Source organism: Aphelocoma coerulescens, chromosome 1A (genome assembly GCF_041296385.1).
Source record: "Aphelocoma coerulescens isolate FSJ_1873_10779 chromosome 1A, UR_Acoe_1.0, whole genome shotgun sequence".
Taxonomy (NCBI): domain Eukaryota; kingdom Metazoa; phylum Chordata; class Aves; order Passeriformes; family Corvidae; genus Aphelocoma; species Aphelocoma coerulescens.
In genome coordinates this window covers 31304884-31326991 of record NC_091014.1, presented here as the reverse complement: position 1 = coordinate 31326991, position 22108 = coordinate 31304884, and the positions used below count along the sequence as shown (strand labels likewise).

At 38.6% G+C, this 22108-nt stretch overlaps 1 protein-coding gene across 2 annotated transcripts in view; it reads left to right on the top strand.

Moving 5' to 3' along the window:
- Positions 1-22108, top strand: part of NELL2 (neural EGFL like 2) — a 141599-nt gene that overhangs the window by 49760 nt on the left and 69731 nt on the right. For both annotated transcript variants that reach the window (XM_068997901.1, XM_068997892.1), the window contains exons 10-12: positions 6572-6663; positions 9441-9543; positions 12550-12678. In XM_068997901.1, coding sequence (XP_068854002.1) covers positions 6572-6663; positions 9441-9543; positions 12550-12678 — 324 coding nt within the window. The remainder of the gene's footprint in view (positions 1-6571; positions 6664-9440; positions 9544-12549; positions 12679-22108) is intronic.

Sequence of the window (22108 nt, the reverse complement as noted above, 5' to 3'; positions counted from 1 at the left end):
TCTTTAACAAGCAGAATATGGTCCATTGCACTAAAGCCAAAGTTTTGCATGTCTGTCAGTTGAACTGTTTTGGCTGCTCTGTTTAACCAAGCTAAAGTTGCAGTGTGGATTGCAGTAATGCCCTTTTTAAGAGAAGCTGACATGAAACACATTGTCCAGATTGGATCTTTGCTTACCAAGGGATACCTCCCTTTGTGCAATTAGTGTTCATTGGCTTTGATTGGCTGCAGCCTCTTTCCCAGACTCCCCTGTCTGACAGCCTACTTTGGAAGTTTTACTCATCTGTTAGGTCTATTTTCCTCAGCTGAACTTCTATCAATAGAGTTTTTAGTTGTGTTTTCATGTGCTTTTTCAGTGCTCAGATTACTTTTTAGTCTTCAAGGATGACTCAAGGAGCTGCATTCTGGAATTCATATGAATTCTATAGAAGACTTCTCAACAGCAACACGTAGAACAGATGAATTATGTAATTTCCTGGTAGCAGTTGATGGAAATACAGGAAATATGAGAGGTACGGGAGGGAATTTAGGATTTCAGATTGACTCCGTGCCAATGTGACTAAACAGCCTGTTAGTGTTTTTGGAGGTGTGTCACACCATAGATACTCTTCAGTGGTTCTAAGACTAATGTAGAACAATGACTTAGTGTTTTAAATGTAATAGGAACATTTAGCTTTTCCAGCTAATGAGAAATAAGACACGAATAGTAATTGGTTCCTTGTCATGATAAAATTTCAAATAAATTTTTCAGCTGAGGAAGCAGAAGCAGATATATGCAGCTTTTCAGCAGTGATTGACTGGAAAAATTCACAATATATTTTTCAGCTTGAAATTTGGAATAATTTTGAATTGTTGAGGGAGATGGTATGAAATAAAGTAAGTCTGCAGCCTCAGTGACTGCAGTAACTGAGGAATTTGTGCTTTCCAGAAAACGAACAAAAAAGAAATAATGCCCAACTCCCTGCAAAGATAAATGAACAAGGGGTGAGAGACATGCCTAGTAATGGTGTGGCTATCAAGAGAAAGAAATTCAGAAAAGGTGACGATTATGTCTGTGTGTACTTCTAAGGATAAAGCCACACTGTGGTTTTGCGCTATGTAAGCTTGCAAAGTAGGATTAATGGGACTTACACAATGCCTAAGCCTTCGTCTCTGAGCAGTGGAAAATGTAATCAAAGAGATTCCAAGGAGGAGGTTGGAACATTAAGGGAATGAGACAGGTTTGGGGGCTTTTCTGTGAGATAATTTTGTGTGAGTTTCCCCCCTGCCAACCAACCAACATAAGTGCTCAAAGACTGAAGCAACATAGACTTAATTGCCAGATTTAAGTTGTCCGTTTATCATTACCAACAGATTTCTCAAAACTGCAAGTCCCATCTGCCACTCATTGGGCAGTTGTGAATACAAGAAATTAAAGTGGTTTGAGGAGTTGACCAGTGGGCTAAACTTTCTGCTTTTCATTGGTGGTAAGTCTGAATCCAGACCAGCTGAGATACCACCATTGTGTATGCATTCCTCAGGGGAAGGCATACACAATCTAAACAATGAAGGTGATAAATGCAGAAATGAGAAAATGTACTACATGACATCCTGAGAACTCAGTGAGCAGAAGGCAGGAGTTTGCTGGGCCATGGATTTTGCATGGACATTTAAAATAATGCAAAAGGAAAATGTCATTTGGAGGCCAGTGGGAAGAAGAAAGGGTTGTGGAAGAGAAGGGATGGTTTAAGAAACTGTTGATAATTCATTCAACAAACCCAGCAGCAAGTGGGCTCCTGAAAGATTCCTTTTGCTGGAAGAACATGGAGAAGATTCCATGTCATCACCATGCATTAAATAATACTAAAGGATAGTTGCATTATTACTATAGCTGCATAAATATAAGCAGATCTTGCTAATAATTTTTTAGACCGTGTACACAGATGCTTACCAATGTAATATTTGATCACTTTCTGCATACAAATAGATCAAGAGTAGTCAAACTTCTAAGCAGGTTTTGTAGGCTTCCTGTTTCATCTTCCTAGAAACCTGTGATTTGAATAATGTATATTATTTTGGGTACTGGGGGAATATGGAAATTTGATGGCAAGAGGAAATGGTTGATGTAATTCAGCTGTAGCTGAAGTCCTACATAGGCAATAAGTATCAAGATCTGGAACAACTAACCATCAGGTAATGTCTTGACTGTGACTCAGTCTATTGAATGAAAGGAAGATGAAGGATGATATGCTTCCCCAGAGAGATACCAATCACTAACTAATCAAAGTAATCCTGGGAAGCATCTAGCCAAGCAGAAATTAAATCTTCACTGGACTTTTCCAACTAGTGCTAGTCCAGATGCTCATGTTGCTGAACCATCTTTATTTCTGAAGGAAAATAAAGACAGGAAATACCATCATCATGGAATGTTTACTGGCTGTGACAGTTGCTGTCAAGAGGCAGGAGGAACATTCTGTTCCACCCTGCCTGGGACATGGGTGCCAATGTCTTAGGATGAAAGTGGTGCAGAAAAAAGTAGATTTGTCTTTCTAGGAATCTTCCCATGTGTGCTTAATAGTCACCTAACCAGACAATCTTAAAAGTTTTTAGAAGCCTCCAGGTAGCCTGATGCAAATCTGCCCTTTACTGTTTGTCAGGAAAATTTCTGTATGTTAGGATGCCTCCTCAGTGGGCAGTGGAAGAGGAGTGGGCTGCCAAGAGAGCGGGAAAAAGACAGAGGCATTTGTGACAGTATTGGGAGAAGAAAAGACAGTGTGCATTGGCAAACTTACACCATTGCTAAACCCACTGGAGTCTGTCATGATAAATAAACATGGAGCCAGTGGTACTGGTGTAGACGAAGTGCCTGTGTGTTTTTGGCATGGTTGAGAAGAAAAAACCAAGTGATAGTGCTCCAAATTAAAGCTTCAGCACATACCTTAGTTCTTGCTGCTTTTTAATGGAAAGAACTACCCAAATATGATGGAATCATTCATGTTTTAGAGAACACTAGTAGGAAAGAAGTAACGTGTTGATTTTGATGATTTTAAGAAGAAATACCCCTTTTGAACGTTGTCAGTGAGAGCAGCAGTCTGTAAGAAGACATGGTTAAGCTTGTGCTTAGATTATTCAGCTTAACAGGTTTTCAGTTCAGTTTCAACAATTCTTTTTAATTTGGCATTTATTGTTGGTTGGGTTTTCTCTTTTTTCTCAAGCATAGTTTGGTCATTCTATACAGACAGGTCCCTGATGCCTGGAGACTTCATAACCTTGCTGACAAAGCCACACCAAAATGCTTGGATGGTTTATTTAGGGCAGTTCAGTGGGTGAGATACAACTTTCTTAGCTGCACGATGGCCAAGTGTTGTGGTTGTGGAGGTGGGTGCATGATGTCTGCTTGAAATTTCTGGCACCCACACAGGCAAATGTCTTGAAACATGCACTCTGCTGCCATGTTTTAACCTTTGAGTAACAATCTTTGGGTGCATGAAGATATGTGGGAAAGGGTCAAGGGCCGTCTGGGCGGAGCCATCTCTCACAGACCCAGAATTTCTAAGCTTTTCTTGTTTCCAAGACTTTATGGAGAAGAGCTGATTTTCTTCTTGAAAGCAAGTGTTTGTGATACTGCATTACTACATTAGAATGGTTTCATATGTGAAGACTTCCAAAGCCTGTTGGTGAAATAAAAAAATAGCTTTGTGATTTCACACTAGGCTGGATGTGTTCTTTTCATAGTTCTTCTGTGTATGTTATTTTCTATTTTTCTTTGAAGAATCAGGTTTGTTGCCATTAGTAAGAAGACTGAATTCAGTGGACTATGCTTGAGTTAGTTTGTTGCTTTGTTTTTTTTTGTTGTTTTTTTTAAGATACCTGGGTAGTCTCACTCATATGTTGAGAGTATTTTGGCTTCAGGAGCATATTTTCTTCTAAGATAGAATGACAGTGATTTTGATGTCTTTTGCCTTTTCTGTGAACAGTCATAGTCTGCCTGTTGGGAACATGAGGACGTGTTAACAGTTCATTGCCATTGTGTGATCCTCAGGCATTGCTGTACTGTATTTTTTCCTGTCACATGTAGTTGTTCTTAGAAACTTGAAATGTATGGGGCAAGGGAAAGGGCTTAATATTTGACTACTTCAGTTTAGTGTCATGGCCTATAATGCATAGGAGGTGATATGTATGACTGGACAATTGTCTTGTCTTGCTGGGATTCAAGATCTGCTAGTCCCCGGAAAGATTTATATAGAATTTTTTCATCTACTTCCTTCTAGAAGAGCTTGTTTCGGGGAGAGGAATGAGACACAGTATTGAGCTTTTATGACTCTTGTGAGTCACACACTGTGTGCAGTGGGTTGACCCTGGCTGGACTCCAGGCACCCCCCAAAGCTGCTCTCTCACTCCCCTCCACAGCTGTACAGAGGAGAGAAAATGTAACAAAGGACTAGTGAGTCAAGATAAGGACTGAGAGAGATTGCTCACCAAGCACCATCATGGTCACTCTTCCACAGGGTGCAGTTCAAAGACAGGCTGCTTTGGTATGGGCTCCTCTCTCACAGCCTCCTCTCAGGCATCCACCTGCTCTGGGCTGGGGCTCCTCCACAGGCTGCAGGTGGATCTCTGCACCTCCATGGACCTCCATGGGCTGTTAGGGGTACAGGTGCTTCACCATGGTCTGCACCATGGTCTGTAGGGGAAATTCATCTCTGATACCTGGAGCACCTCCTCCCTCTCCTTCTTCACTGGCCTTGGTGTCTGCAGAGTTGTTCCTCTCACATATTCTCACTCTCCTCTTCTCTGGCCACAGTTACATCTGTGTAATAACTTCTTGGTTTTCTTCTTCTTAAATCTGTTATCATAGAGGCGTTGCCACCATTTCTGACTGGCCCAGCCTTGGCCAGCAGCATGTCCATTTTTGGAGCCACCAGGGATTGGCTCTGCTGGATATGGAGTAAGCTTCTGCAGGTTCTCACAGAAGCCACCTCTGTAGCACCTCTGCTACCAAAGCTTGGCCATGCAAACGCAATACACCTTTCTTTGTGGATGTTGTACAAACTTTCTGTTACCCCTAAGACTCTGACCTGTGGCTCTTTTCTGTACTTTCTTAGTCTGACAGCAAATTCTGCAGTTCATGGGATTTATAGTGTTGCAACATGCTGTGATACCAATTCTTGAAAATGTTTTGGATGCTTAAGTCACACAAGATACTTTATATTTTATAAGATATTATAACTCAAATTTTTCAGTTTCAAAAAACCCATTTTTGTTGCTGTACCCATCACTTCTTTTTCATTATCAGTTCCAAAACTTTACATGCTGACAAAGTAATAAGAAAGAGCTTCAAGTTGAAAAGTAAAGTAGAAAAGAAAATAACAGGAGTAATGCTGTAATTCAAAGGTAAAAAAAGTAAATCCAGAGGTAATTCAAAATTAAAAAAAACAAACCAATAAAAAGTCTTGCACTTTTAGATATTTTTGTCTACCAATCGCAGTCTATTTAAACAGTATAGATAAATCTCTTTGTGAAAGTATGATTGATTTGCATCTCCAAATCAATGATTAGCAAATTAGACCTCTAACATGTAATGTAGAATTTAAAAGCTGTAACCTACTCCGTTTATTTCATGATTATGCTTACTTGATGAGCCTTGACTGTGTCCTAAGCAACAGAGACAGACATTTGATTTTCTGTACCTAGCAGTTATGTTACTCAGCCTTTACACTTTGCATAATGTAATTGCAGTAATGGACCCATTAAAAAAACGAAAAAGCAAGACTGTTTGCTGTGAGGATGTTTTATAGAAGTTTTAAATATTGAATAGGAATTTTGGTGAGCAATCCAGTATGAGCTGTGTCAGCATGCTGTTGTAAAACCTGGTGCTGCCAGGGCACAGGAACAGCACCAGGCCATGGTATAACAAACACCAATCCTAGTGACATCCATCTGTCATTTGATCATTGGAGATTTGATCCTTTTTTTGTTGGGGGATAAAAAAAAAGTCACAAAAAGTCAGTTACTGTGCAATAAAATTCATATACTGTAATATGCCTCAGCAGTAATGATAAAGAACTGGCATAATCAAGATACAAATCCATAATGTTTAAATAACCATGTGGGGTGATGAAACTTCAAAGGACTCTGATAACAAATAAACATGTGGCTTCAGTGATCACCCTTCGTCATGCAACATTCCTCTTCAAGAAACTAATTACGTATTAATGCCGCTGGCACTGCTCTCACAGCTCCAGTTTCGTGTGCACCCCTGAGCTGTGTTGCAGGCAGTCACCTCCCTTGGTGTGACCTGAGACAGGTCTCTTCTGCTGTCTCAGTAGCTGTCGGTACTCCCTATTGCTTCAACATCCTTCACCTTTCTACTTACGTCTGCTTTTCTGAGTAGTTCATGGGGTTTTTTCCTTCTCTAATTTTTTTTCTTATGATATCCAAGAGTCCTGTAGATGGGTTTAGAATATTCTTTCATCTGAATCAGTCTTTTCATTTTGAAATGCAGTTATCTTTAAGAAAATGTATCAGTTCTATAAGCAGAATGCCAACATATTTATACAAAATTGTGTTGTTTTGTTTTTTTTCCTCTGAAGCGGTGTGTGTATTTGAAGGCAGAACCTACTTTGAAGGACAAAGAGAAACTGTGTATTCAAGCTCAGGAGACTGTGTTCTGTTTGAGTGCAAGGTAAGAATACTCTTGATGGAATAAAAATTCTTGCATGTTAGAAATACCAAAGTCCCACTGAAAGAAACTTTTGGAATACAGACAGATATACCTTGGGAAGTGACAGAAGAGGCATCTAATAGGTCCTGTGTTTATTTTGTCTGAGTTCCACATCAAATTTTTGCAAATCAATTTACTTTGCATAGCTGGAAGCTTTGATGATACAGCTTGACAATCAAACAGCATTCTTTCTTCCCTAGGTATCGTCCTCATCATCAGTAATAAAACAGCAGCAAGACTACCTTATGCTTCCATTTGCAGTGTTATTGTTCAAAATTATATGCTCAGGTGTAAGACATACACGAATGTGATGGGGGCATAGTTTGGAATTCAGGATCATTATTAGAGGAGAAGCTAGAGAAAAAGGAAGAAAAAAGCTGGTACACCAGGTATCTGGTATTTCTAGCAATGAAAATGGAGTAGGGGTGGGGTTTTTGTTTGTAAACAGAACATACCTGATGCTGAGTCTTGCCCTGCTGCCTGAACAGAGCTGCTCTTCAGGGCACAAGTACACCTTAATGGCAAAATATACCCCAGGGACAGTTGTGGGTTGGGAATTACACAAACTGCTGCAGTGAGTTGTGTGTTGTCTGTCTGGGGAGGATGGGGAAGAATCCTGTCTGGTTAGAGAGCAGCATGTTGTGGGGTGGAGTTGAAAACCTGAACGCACATTTCTAGGGCAGAGAAAAAGCGGCAAACAACTCCTCTTGCTGCGGAGCTGTCCATCAGGTCAGTTTCTGGAAATCACAAACATTTTCATACAGTTGTTAAAAGGTGTATTTTACAAAGAAGAACTGGAAACTCTTGTCTAACTACTGATTTTAATCTTTATGAGCTTTATATCTTTATATCTTTATATCTTTATAAAGATTTTAATCTTTATGAGCTTAATTCCTGCAGTAGGTGCTTGAAACCCTTTTGAGAGCGGCAAGGAGAAGCTGACCAGAAATAATTTTGGATTCAGCTGTAGGCTTTTTAGGGCTCTGAAGCTCATATTTTCAACATGACACCCAGGACATGAATTCTATGATTAGTCAGTGGATATAATTAAGAACCATCAAAAGTGATGTGACGTTGCCTTGTGTTCCTTGCAGCTGGCAGTTGTGATACTGTATGAAAAAAATGCCTCTGTTGGCTGGACTAGTCTGTGTTTTGTTGATTAGACTTGTTTTCTGATAGGTTGTCTCACTGTCTCGGTAGAAATAGTAAGCAGCAGCTTTGGCTGATTGAAATGTTGGCTTTTCAAGGACTGAACAGCCTTGTGAATGATAATTCAGAGCAGAAAATCCATGTACTGTAAACTTTGTTGGTCAGTTAGGAATTCATAGATGGGCATTATTTTATTACTATCAGAGCTTTCATAAAAGGATATAATTAATGACATCAGGTCAAGAGGTATTAGTAGGATTGGCACAAGTACTGGTTTCATGCTTGAAGGCTTACAATAATGTTATCAAGGCAATGTATGGAATTTTTTCTTTTTGTCTGGATGTAATTAGAACCATCATGTTTTGTTTTTATTGGCTGCTGCAGTTGTGTGTGCTATAGGCATGCACTTTTCTGTTTGAATATTATAAATAAGTGAATGAAAAATTATCTTCCAGATTAGAATTTACAAAGGAATTAAATGAAATCCAGACTACCCTAATTGATGTTATTTCTATCAAAGGTTAATTTATCTTATCGGATTGCTGGGTTTTGTTTGTTCTGGTGTACAGCACATCTGTGGCTGGTTTGCTTTACTGTATTATCAGATTAGGGTTGGCTTCTCTGTCAAGATTGTCTAAGGTAAAGTTTGAGCAGTAATTTTGATATTGGCCATTGTGTTCATGTTCATCCTTATATTTCACAGTCAAAGAGGATAAAAATTAATGCTAGACCAATAATAATATCACACACATACATACAATGGCATCTGCATTATTTTAGATGCTTTTCTTGCATGCAGAAATGCAGGGTCTTGAGTACATTGAGGTCTTTTTTAACCACATTGCTTATTGTAAGACAGATGCCTCTGAGGAGCATGTTGTTGTTTGCCTTGTTTTCTTTCTTTGCCCTATCATGATTAGAGCATTGTAAGACACATTATTTATGGCCTGAGGAAGCCTAAAGGTGGTACACCCATGGTAGCCAGGTTGCTAAGGCAAGCGTTTTGTGTGGCCATACTGCAGTGATTTCATGTGACCTGCACTGAGTGCCTGAAGATACTAGATACCATCTTGTGGCATTCTGCACTTCCAGATGCCTAATCCAAACTTAGCTGAGAAACTCTCTCTTTCCTAATAGGGACTCAGTGCCAGTTTCCTTCAGTGTTACTGCCACAGCAGTGAGATCAGAGATGTTCAAGTTTGATTTTACTTGCTGTGCAAATAAGAAGCTTCTTTAGAGTATTCTTTATGGGGACCCTCGTCTCTGGAATCTGCTGCTTCAGATTTTGAGAAATAATTGTTACTCTTTCAGGCATAATGGTAAGAGAAGCTTCTGAGGCAAGTTACTTGACAGCTAAGAAAGGAGAAGAATGAGAGTTGTTGCATCACCTTTGCTTGCTTGAAAAAGTTTGAGTATAGGGGAATTCCTGATGCTTTTATTGTACTATTTTGTCCTCTCAAATGGTTTTTGAAGGTACCTGGAGTTTGGCCTGGGCTGGTTTTCTTTGTGCATTATAATGCTGAAACGCCACTAAAGTTATAACTTTATTTCCTATCTCACAGTATTAATCAATTACCTCAATTTAACAGGACCACAAAATGCAGCGTATTCCGAAAGACAGCTGTACAGCTTTGAACTGCCCAGAATCTCAACAGATCCCCTTATCTCACAGTTGCTGCAAAATCTGTAAAGGTAAGGCAATAGCAGGATATATATAAGCTCAGTGTAATTTTTCATTCTTACAGATTACAAATGGACTTTTTTCTGATAATTTTGAATAGGACACTCCTATGCATGATGGTCACTGTAGGTCTTGGGAAACTGAATAGGTAAGAACTACACTCTGACATCTGAAAATTGTTCGTAAAATGTTTAGTAATGTGAATTCTTTGAAGCATGTTTTTGTGTTTTATTCCAGCCAAAAATGGGTGGAAAGTTTAAGAAATCATATACACAACTAGTGGTTTTTTTCCCCTTCACCCACTCCAGGGTCCAAATTAAATAGACTGGAGAAATACCCATGTTTGCCAGCATCTTTCTGAGGTCCTTTGAGGTATCTCTTTCAGAGAATTGTTTGTGCTATGCAGTTGTTCAAGTACCTGGAGTAACTTGTTTACCTCTCTGGGGTTGTTGTCTGCATCTATGAGCAGAAACTTTGGGGAATATTTTGGTATGCTGTGCACCTTTGTGTGCTACACCCAGTGTGATCCCTGCCAAAGAAGAGAGATGTAGCAAGTGCTCTGAGTCCTTGGCCCACCCTTTTGATCTGGACTAACACCAGTATCTTCAAAGCTTTGAGCAATTGCATCTTCAAGTAGCTACATCTGTTTCTTCTGTAGCTAAATAAAATAAATTGATACCTGGCACGAAGGAAGGTGTTAGACTCTTGGGCTGATTTTAGGTATACTTCAGTGAAGAGCGCAGCTATAGCTGTTTCTGTGCTACACAGCGCAAGCATGAGGGATTAATGGCATCAAGCAGAGGGATAAGAAAATAGAAGAAAAGAACTTAAGAGAAGACAGGTCTTCAAGTCTGTCACAGTCAAAAAGGATTTTTTAATGATAATTTTCTATTAACTCTGTGGTAGCTGAGAGAAAAGGATTCTATGTTTCTTGTGCCTTTCTATAGTTAAAAAATTTTTATGCATGTTGGTTGAGTGCTTTCTGAATATTTTCAAGCCTTCCTGAACTATGCTAGCTTGGCTTCTCATGTGGAGAAGAGCTTATTTGATAAACAAGAAGCTGTGGCAGGCTGTTATTCAGTAGCATGTATTTTGTTTATTAATACAGCTGCTGTTTAAGTGTTGAGAATCTTAATAATAAATCAGTATGAAAGCCCTCATCCTTTCTGGATGACATGTGTCTTCTTAGTTAATGTCAAAATCTTATACAATCCAATACAGACCGGGAAATCCAGAAATAAGACTCTTGCTTTGCCATGAACTCAGGATTCAGTGAGGAGAGCAGCAAAAAGCCAAGGAGTAGATGTTGCCATGGCCAGAGGTTGCTCTTGATGCACACATTTCTGCTGTTGTCAAGGAGTATTGGAGACCCTCTAGCACAGTGAAAGTGTAGAGTATTTTGCTCCTTAATGTCCTATGTTAGATGCCAGCACTGTGGTAGCTGTGGTGAATGATAATATTTAAGTAACATTACCTAAGCATATCTCTAGGTTAGAGAGACAGCCCATAGCAGGAGAAAGAAAAACATCAGCCTCTCATTTCACAAGAGGTCTGTGATGTTTCTGTCATAACCACATCACTGGGTCTCAGTAGTAAAACATTTTGCCTTTATGGGGTCTTCTGCTTCCTTTTCTTCTTTTGCTTCATTCCTGCTGCTTCACACTGGTTCCTGAGCTGTCCAAGTGCAAAAGATTTCTTTGACCTGACCTCCAAGCATCTCTGCTGCCACTGCCCTGCTTGGGGTCCTTGTTTACCTAAGCTTCTGTGAGGTTAGGGTTAGAAGCTCTTTCACAGAAAAATATGAAGCAGAAACCAGGTGGAATGATAAAAGTAATAATCTTTACTGCCAAAAAATAAGTTTGCTATTTTGCAAGAGGCTTGTGTTGCAGCCTGATGCCAGGTTGCATTCTGGAGCTGTTGCTGTTACACCAGTCCTGGTCCCCTGAGCTTGACCCACATTCCCAAGGTCTCCTGTGGTTTTGAGAGAAGAAAATAATTATTGGAAAACAGTACTGCTACTTGATCAATTAATGCTTCAGTGAAAGAAGGAAACTTGAAACAAATAAAATTAATGAGAAAACAGGGAAGGAGACAAGCTCCACACCTTTATATACAGATCTGGAAACTGTAGAAGCTTCAAGTCAGTTTCTAGAACCAGCTTGATTTCAGCATAAAAAAGGATGATTTAATGTTGTTCAGCAACATAAAATCATTAAATTTCATGAGAGCAAACAGAAGAAATTTAAAAAGAAACCTACTGAGTTGAAAGGTTCAATCTAAATTTTCCAGCCTCAAAAAGAACTTCACAATCTTAAAAATTTGTAGTTAAGGTGCAGTGTAAAATGGCTGAATTCAGGAAAAAAGGAAAAGAGAAAATAGGAAAATAGGAAATAGGGGTGGCTAACAGGTAAGATGTTAAAAATAAAATTCTCTGTAATGGAAAGAATGATGCAATAAGGAAAGAGTATTCAGTTAGTGGAGGAAGGGAAGAGATAAGGGGAGAGTAAAGCAAAACAAGTCAATGTTTATCAAAGACTTTATGTTAAATACAGAAGGATTTTATAAATACACCTGAGAACTAAAAGTGCTAGAAAAAAAAGTAATATCACTAGTAAATGAGATGCTGAGTGTCTAAGCTGTTAAGCTCTTTTATATATGTGCAAATAAACAAATAAAAAAAAAGAAAGTGACAAGAAATATATAATTAAGACATGTCCTGTAAAAGTAATTAACAATGACAAGGAGACAGTAAGGGGATTTAAGCAAGCCTCCTATCCAGCTGCTTCAGATCAGTGCTATAACCTGAAATTGAATTGAAGACCTAGAGACAGTCTGTTCTCGTGGCCTTTACTACTCTCATCCGTTTCATGCTTGGTACAATTTATTTTTCTGTATCTCACAGACAATAGAAAGGTATTCTTTGACCTAACTGAGAAGAAGATAGGACTGTCTTTGACAGGTATGTTTTGTAATCCCTGGATTCTTTTTAACCCTCAGTCATGCTTGTTTCTGTACAGGTCATGACTTTTGCACGGAAGGACATAACTGTATGGAGCATTCTGTCTGCCGAAACCTAGAGGACAGAGCTGTCTGTAGCTGCCGAGATGGCTTCCGAGCCCTTCGAGAGGACAATGCCTACTGTGAAGGTGAGACCTTGTACACATGCTTAGCACTGTTGTGTAAATTACTGTGGGATGAATGTATTGCTTCATAAGCTGTCAAAGGGATAGACATATTCAGTGCGATGAATTAGATGTGCAGCATGTTGATCAACTAAAATAATTTCTTTGATTAAGTAATTAAAGAAAAAAATTTAAAAATCTGATCAACATGGAGGTGACCAGTTAATATGGCTGAGGTCTTGAATTAGAAACATGCTTCCATAGGGAAATTTTCCTTTTTTTTTTTTTTCTTGGTATTCAGATACTTAGGCAGCCTAAATTCAACCATTTGAAAAACAAGTTGGTGCAACATTCAGTTTCTCTTTTCACTGCTGCCTGTTCCTATTCTCTCTCCCCAGGAAGTAAGAAATGATATAGACTAGATTCTGGTATTGTTAATCATACTGAGTAAAGAGTCATTGTTTGAGTATCTCTATTGGTATCAGGGAGCAACAATCTACTTAATCAGAAGAGAATCATCTATACAGTGTAGCATAATCAGGTGAAAGGAACCAATCACCACTCCATCAGTGGAAACCAAAGTCCTCTGCACAGTCTCCGGTGTTTGGGCTGTTACTGTTCCTTATGAAAACCCTGAGTCTGTACACATGTAATACCAGTGTGCTGTCAGGCCATTCTTACCAAAAAGCTTAAGTGTTGGCAGCAGGATGGGCTTTGACTAATAAGTAGTTCTGTTCAGATTGAATTGAAAGTCAAGCATCTGTGAGTAGATGTAGTTTAAGGTGCTCTGCAGTCCCATCTAATACCTGCATTATTCTCTGGTGATGCACAATAAATGGGGTAAATCGAGGCCTTTTAAGACTGTTCCTTTGGCTGAACTCTGCCGAAGTTAATGCCTGCAGCTTGCTTGAATTAGTAGCTGCATTAATGTCAATGGAAATGCTCATCTGTAGATTTAGGTTTGAGAATTCGTGGCTGTTTTCAGGAAAAGAGCATATAATTAATTCAGCTTCATATACATCTCTCCTTAATTTTATGGTAAGCCTTCTGATGTAAGCCAGTTTTGAGAAGCAGAGCTAAAAATCATACAGAAACAAATCCCTTGCCCTCATCATGTTCCAGGAGGCATCTGACATCAGGACCTGTTGTGTAACTTGTAGCATCAACCACTTTTTATCCCATAGTCTCTGGAGACTATCCTGTGGCTTAGGCTGTGGATCTGTGTTTCCAGGAACTCATCAGCCATTCCCTATTTGAGGGAGTCACTGGAGCAATGGAGTTACAGTGAAGTTAGGGGTTTTAAGAGGTTTTTTTTCCTGCAGCTCTGTTGTCACTCTGCTGAATGAAAGCAAAAAACAAATTGCACCTTCTTAGTGATCTCCAAGTCTCTCACATTAGAGTGTGTGGCTTTGTGTGGAACTTGCCAGGCATGCCAGAAGCAATAAAAAGAAAATAAACTTTTTTATCAGCATTGAGGGTGAAATGTTTGATGAGGACACAGTAGATTATCATATGTGAGGCTGATACATTCTTATTATAAGAGGATTTACCAGTTTGTGCAGTACCTGCTTTCAATATAATGATTTTTTGAGAAGATTTCTTGGCCCAGTTGTTCCTGTATGGGCAAATGGCATTGGTTCTGCGTGGTAATTATGAATCTGCTTAACTGTTTTCAGAGAACATGCATAAGTGAATAAAAGCTTGGGACACGTTACATAAAAATACTCATTTTGCATATTACGTTTGAAGGCATTAAATTGTCACTTAAAAATGTTCTTGATCCAGGAACACTTGTTCACGTTGAAGGTAATGGGAATAAGTTACACTAGGAAGATGTGCCCACATGAGCAAAGCTCAGGAGGCTGGGTCACTTCCCAAAAGGTTGCAGTGAAGCTGCCTCAACAGGCAAACCAGCCTGGCTTTGCTGCTGGTTCTGTGCTCCAGCTGCAGTGTTGGCACCACACTTGAGCTCTGCACAGTTGGTACCTGGGTCCAGACCTGGCCTTGACTGTCCATCCCTGACTGACTGTGAGGGCCATGTGCTGGAAGGATGGTAGGGAAGGTTACAAATTGAAAGTTTATGATTGTTTTTGTGGAAGATAAGGGGCAGGGGACTGAAATACCCATGTTTCTCCAGTGTTGGGCTTTTATTACTGTAGCCCTTTCCCAGTTCAAATGTCTCTCTGAGCAGAGGTTTTCTTTATTTCTGGAAAGGGACTCTTGCCTTATACTAAACTAACTAACAGCAAATGGCACAATAGCAATAGTGTAACACCAAGTCTTTTCAGAATCCTATGCCTCGTCTTGAAAGGCTGAAACCTCCCTTTCTCAGTGGATGCCCTTTCTTCACTCTGCCATTATTTGGTCTTTAATTGCAAGCAATGCCAGGTATAGAAATGTCGAGTTAACACAAAGCCTTTCAGAGAAGCCTTTTTGTAATGGCTAGAGCCCATAGATATGAGAGCTGTTTCTGTGTTTGCACGGCATAAACTTCATATATACTGCAAAATAGGATATCATTGGTTCTGTGTTAGAGGCACATTTCACTAAATACAATCCTGATTTGTTCTCCAGCACTGTCAAAATTGAAAGAATAAACAGAAATAGTGATGCTCCCACTGGCAGAACTTCCCCTTAAGGAGAAGAACAAAAATAAAAACACTCAAAGCTGGTTTCAGTGTGGGTCTGGAAAAGCTGCATAAATTTTAGCTGAATGAGGGAAGAGTTTGGCTTCTGTCCTGGAATGAACCGGTGCTTTTCCAAAGCTGTGTGATCTCTAGATACTTTTATAACTTTGTTTTATAATATTTGTTAATATTTACATCACATTTAGCTTTCCCTCAGAGTACTGTGTAAAGCAATACTTAAAGAATTGGTATTTCTTCATTTACGTGCTGTAAGCCTTATTACAAATACTTTTCAATCTATTTTTTGCCTGAGGCTATTATGCAGTTTGAGATACTTTGTGGGCAGGTTGTGTATGGATTATGCTGTGCTGCCCAGGCATAGGTGCTTTTAAATACAGCATCCTGCCTAACATCAACATCTTGCTAAAACAGGTGTTCTGGTGAAGTGTAATTAGTTTTTCCCAAAGCAATATCTGCAGTACTCTCAAATTGAAGATCACCCTCTGGAATATATTTCAAATAGTGTTCAATACCTGCTGCTTTATGATGGTAGAGTTATGCTGAAAAGGCTTTTCAGGATAAAGGTTGTGACTCTTGGCTACAAAGATAATCTGATGCATGTAGAGGAGCATATTTCAACTATCTCTGTGCAAAATCTGATTTCAGTTCAGAAGTACTGCCAAGGATTGCTGATTAAACAGAGAGAGGAAGCTCAAGAAAGAAGACAGGAGAATACAGTAATTTTTGTGGAGACCAAGACAGAGCATGACTTGAGAGAACTGGGTTATTTACTTCTTGATCAAGGGGATTTTGCGTAATGCAGAGGCTGTTTAAGGTCACATATCTAGCTTGGCTGTGATAGAGTTAAATTTCTTCATAGCAGCCTGTGGCTGGTGCTGTGGTTTAGGTTTATGATGTCATTCTCAGTACTGAAAACAGGCGTACAGTGTGGCTGTTTTCAGGGATTGGTTGGACATCAGTCTGCTGGTGGGAGCTAGTGTTGTTACCTTTGAGTCACTTTTTTTCCTGTCTCCCTTCACTTATTAAATGGTCTTTATATCAGCTCATGAGTTTTTTTTCTCACTTTTGCTCTTTTCATTAATTCCTTCATCCCATTGAAGAGTTGAGCAAGAAAGGAGCTGGGTGCTAAATTGCTGACCAGGGTCAGCCCTCTACACATCACAAATTTACATTATGGGTGTGTGGACCATAATGTTTATTTTTTGATATTTGGAAACTTAGTTGGACTATTTGCACTGTACACAACACAGCTAATTTAACAATCTGGCATAATTTAGAATTATTAAACAATTTTTTGTGAAACAATTTTCCATTTATATTCTAATTTATCCTTTTCCTCAGTAACTCTTCTAGTTTCTCTGCTCTTGTCATGTTTGTCCCAGTTTCAAGTGTAGCAGATGAAATTAGACCAAAGACTGAATGACTTTGTCTAGATTTGAGAATTACATCAGCTTCACTGATGATTGTCCCTTGAGGGGAGAAGGTTTTCAGTTGAGAAATCTGCTTTTGAATAAGCTGGCTTGATTTGAATCATTTTCAGTGGAGGGAAGTTAGCAGCCTTAGAGGAGAAATTGTCTCTTTACAGAGATTTCTGGAGCACATCAGAAATGCCTCTTGGTTAGACCTTATCAGGTGTCCCTTAGCTCAAAGTTGTATGTTATGATTCTGTTTGGAAAGGTTTACTGATTTATCCCTGTTAAAAATAGTAATGCATTATTTAACCATCTTCCCCAACAATATGAATTTGCACTTCTTCAGTTACCTAATTAGTACAGTCTGTTGTTTATCTTCTTGTTTAATCTTGTTGGTTTTAACTACTGGATTAAAAAAAAAAAAGTGAATTTTCAAAATTAATCTGAATTTCACAGATTTTAGTGAATAGAAGAAATCTTATAAAGGATAAATAGTTATAGTCAAATTGCAGTGGGATACACTGTTGCATCATATTGGCCAAGTACAGTTATCAATAATATATTTTCTCTTAAAATAAGTGTAATATTGGGAAGAGTGTAAGTAAGAGACTTCCATAATGGAGATAAACCTCAGATTATTAGAATATATTCTGTTAAGTCCTCTGGGTCTTTAACAGACAGTATTGGGCTATTTGCTAGCTTTGCTGTCTTTGTGGTATGCACCATGTTTCTTCAGTAAGAGTCCTACTTAAAAGCTCTACAGTACTGTCAGCTTTGTGAACCTGGGAAGGCTACTCCCACTGCCTTCTTCATAGAAAAATTATTTTTTGGAAGTGAGAAGTGTCAATGGTATCACATATAGCTAAGAAATAAAGATTTCCACCTCCATCAGCTGGCAGTGTTTGAGTCAGTACCTAGTTATTTGGAGTTGGGTTGGAAAACCAGTGAAGCAGAAGGAAAACCTTTCACTCCAGGAGGGCAGAATGTTATTTCCAAATCTCTATAAAAAAGGAATTAAATGGTATTAATATTAAAATGAAACATTAATATTAAATACTATTAATATGTTACTAATTATTGATATTTTTTTCATCAAAAGCACTGTCATCTTATTTCCATCATTATGTTACTGAGAAATCTTAATATGAAGAATTATAAAAGCAGTTTTAATGTGTCAGTGTGTCAGAGCGGGACCAATCCTTTTTGTCTGCCATTGCTTCAATTGAGGAAAACAATAAAGCTTATTCCCAACTTAAAGTGCACGAGCAGTATCCCTGACACCAGTTCATATAATGTGGTGCCTTCTGAGGTACAGATAGCTCCACCACTTGTAGCAGTGGGATAGTTTGTATGTGTACAAATTGCAGGATGTGATTCAGTGTTATTTGATTTTATTTACTTCTGCAGTAATTATGTTCAGAATCTTTCTATCATCCAGCCATAGCCAGGACTGACAATGATATTACTACAATTAAAAAAACCAAAAAGCTGAAATTAATCATATACAGGGAGCTTCTTGAAAACTTTAAAACCTTGCTACTAGTATCTGGTAAGGAGAGGTTTTATTGTACTTAGAGCAGCCCTTTTCCACTAGCAATAAAAAAATATGATGTATTTTGGCTTCAAATGAGAAATTAAGGTGAAAGTTTCCATACAATTAAGTAGACCTGCAACCTCCAAGCAAAAGAGAAAAGAAAATAAAGTCTTAGTTTTATTCTTATTTTACTTTTGGCCCAGTTTTCACTGTTAGCTGGGAGGTGACTACTGAAAAAATTAGGTGCTTTCAGTGTGTGAAAAGTACCCACAGCCAAATGGTTGGATTTCTTTTGTAACTTTTAAAACCTCAGTCTAAATGTGCGACGCATCTTAACAATGCATAAAGGCTGGATCCCCAAGGGTTTTAACAAAGACACAGAAATGCCTTGCATTAAGGCAAACTGAATTTAAAATAAATATTCTTTCATGAAGAGTGCAGAGCAATAGCAGCCACAGTATTTGTATCTGTTATGGTACTCATAACTAGTTTGGCACAGTTTGAGAGACAGCTGAGTTGTGATACCAGTGCTTTTCTGTAACACGGGCAGTAATCTACCAGGGAGCTCACAAGAATACGCTGCATGGTTTAGACCCTACCCAAACCCCAAATACAGTCTAACCCACACACAGGGGCCTTACCACTGCTTACAGGTACTGTCTTTACTGTCTGCCAATAGGGAGTTTTAAAATACATTGGTGCAATACAATCTGTGCTGTGTCTTCCTGAGAAGAAACTGGTACATATTTGTAATTTCTGTATAAAAATATTGATGTTCCTTATTACCCTTTTGAAATGGGGGGAAACAAAAACATGAAGAGTGGCAAGTATTTTGAAATTCTTGACATTCACACTTAAAAATGATGAGAAGTTGTCATACTTAAATAAGAAAAGAAAAATACTGTTTTGCAATTCAGATTTACAGACCTATTTCTAACTAAGTGCAGTGCTGAAGGGGGTTGGATCATGAGCTGGTGTGTCAGTAAGTTGTTCTGATTTTTGGAATTCTCTAATTAATCATGTACAACATCCTTTTTATTCTCAGTATGCAACTGTATCAGACTAGTTACTTGGAGCCTAAGGAAAGGCCCCCCAGGATGCTTTCATGTCTGACAAATAACTATGTATAATTACTTGTTTCATCACGTATACACTACTATATGAATTAATTATAAGATATTAAATAGTAAGAAGATGCAGTTTGCCAAGTAAAATATTACATGATGGCGGACAATATTTGTTTTCAAAATTTTCCTGTGATACGCATTTTTAAAACTACGTGATGTGTGTGGAGTCCAGTGATGTTTTCACAAGACTGAGATGAAGACTTTAATTTCTTCCAAGAATCTCACATTCACAAGTAGCTGTTGAGCAATATCTCCTACTGCATGTTTTAACAAGGACAGTTTTATCTCAACAGTCTGTCTTCCTTTCCAAAAACTGGGGGAAGTTGAAATAAAAACAACTCTTTGTACTGTTAAAAATTATATTTCTGAATGCTGTAATGTTATATTTTGTATTGCAAAGCTATATAGAACTTCTGTCAAGGAATTTAGACTTTGAGTCCTTTTATTTAAAGTATTTTTTTTCCTGATGGTCCACTCACAGGAGATGCACAGAGAAATCGTGAACTTAAGCAAAGATCAGAGATCTAAAATAGCTTGAAGGGAAAAGCACCAAGATGTATACAATATGTATATGTGTTATCTGTGCAGTTTAGTTATGGGCTAGGAAAGAACATGCCTTGTGTGAAGAAGCAATAGTTAGAATTTAATTTTAGTCTAATTGATGCTTTATCAGTCTAGTCAAAATATAACAATCTCTTCTTAGTTTAATTACAACAGTGCTAACACTTATAATCCAACTCGCCCAGTTTCTCTACAGCTCTGTTAATAATTCAGTAAAAATCAATATACACTAGTAACTGCCCAATTCTTCTTATACTCGCTATGCATTGCTACAGAAGTTGTTAATGACCAGGTTCTGTTTTGGGAGCAGCATGGTGGGGATAATGGAAGGTTATTTTACTCTTCTTGGTCTTTGTGTATACTTGAGGTTATTTTTGTATGCTTTAACTCAGTATGTGGGGTATGTTCTTATAACTGATTCACAGGGCTAGATTAATTGTGATTCCTTAGGTTGTAGTGCTTTTCTCTTTGGGAGAGGAGAGACACACAGGTCTAGAAAGGTAGGCAAAAATAAAAGTAATAAAAGCCCCCAAAAGCAAAAATTAATTTGGACGTAGATTGTATACATCTTCTTGATAATTTTGCTGTTAGAGCCAGACTTTTTACTGGCTGTTGGTAGCACCAAAGGAACAGGGTGTAAAGAGAAGAAAAAATTGAAAATTATCTGTAGAGGGTAGGAGTGATAACAACTATGGTGGTGTTGTCAGCTGGAATAAATAATATGGAGCACTGTGAAAAAATACACAATTTTGATTGAAGTTGCTGGTTAGATCCTTTGTGGAATATGTCAGTTGGAAAAAATGGTGCAGTGGATTTGATAGAGCAAAGCAAAACAAAAGTGCAGTGGTTGTTTTGTGACTGACTGGAGGTAACAGCAGTAGTTAAACCATAGGTTTGACAGGTGATGGAGAGTCTAGAAATAGTAGTGGGAGGAGGAGGATCAAGAGCTGTGCCAGAGCCCCAGGATATTTTGTCATCTTAGACAGCAAGTGAGAAAGGGTTTACACAAGAACAGACACATAGAAGATAGTGTTATGGAAACCAAAACACAAAAAAGGTATTGAAACCAGACTGTAGGTGAAAATGAAGGGAAGCTGAAGAGAATAGGAGCTTAGAAATACAGTCAAGGAAGTGTGAGAGAACCTACTGGGAGTATTTTTATTAGAGCAGTTGAGCCAGGAAGTTTTAGTGTACTAAACATTTGAGCAGTTGGGAAGGTAGTGTGTTTGGTGGTGGAAATAAAAAAGCCCAATACTTTCACAGATGGGTAAGCTGGTGGGATCTTGCTTCAAAGTTATGCCCTGTTCTTTTCCTTTTAAGGAGTAAGAGCTGCTGGTGGGTGAAGGGATGGGCTGAGTACAGGAGGAGAGACAAAGTGAGCTAGATCTGAAGACGGGACTAAAGTTACATAGAAGGTTGTTGGAGGAGGAAAACAGCAGAGAAGCTTGATGTCAGAGGTAGAAAGTGAGAAAAGTAGGACTTGTTGGTGGAGGGATGGATGACAAAAAATGGACTTCTTTTCTTTGTGATTCTGTTCCAGGTGCAGAACAGGTTATATTTGTTCTAAAGATTTTAAATCCTCATTTACCTTTTTAATGGTATTGATTGCTGTGATCAGTCACTGTTCATTTTCACAGTCCCTTAATTGCTGAGTAGCATCTGCTGATTTTGTGATGCCCTTTTTCTAGGTCAGGGACCAGAGGAGAGTCTCAATCTTTCACTGCTTGTCTCTCTGTATGAGTCAGGTTGGTAGTGATAAAGCTAAAGGGCCTGAGAGCCCTGTGCTGTGATCATTGTTACTGGTATCCATCCTTGGGATTCTCAGCAGTGAGGCCCAAGATTAACAGCAGAGCCGTCAGATCAGGATGGAGGTGTGTTAATGAAGTTGTGTGTGTGAGACATTAGCCTCTTGAGCAGGTAAATGTGGTGCTTGATATTTATAGGCTGTGAAGACATTGTTGTTTTATTAACGTAAAACCCATGGGGGTTTTTATTTGTTTTGTTTTAAATTGTAGGTGTGTCTACTCTGCTCTTGTATTTAGGGTGATTTCTAATGTGTTTATGAAATAATTTCTTTTATAAATAAAGCTTTTCATGTTCCTGTTCCCTCTCTTCCTGGGTAATTAATGTTATTTGTTGCAAAAATCCTGCAAGAGTTTTAGCACTTCCCTG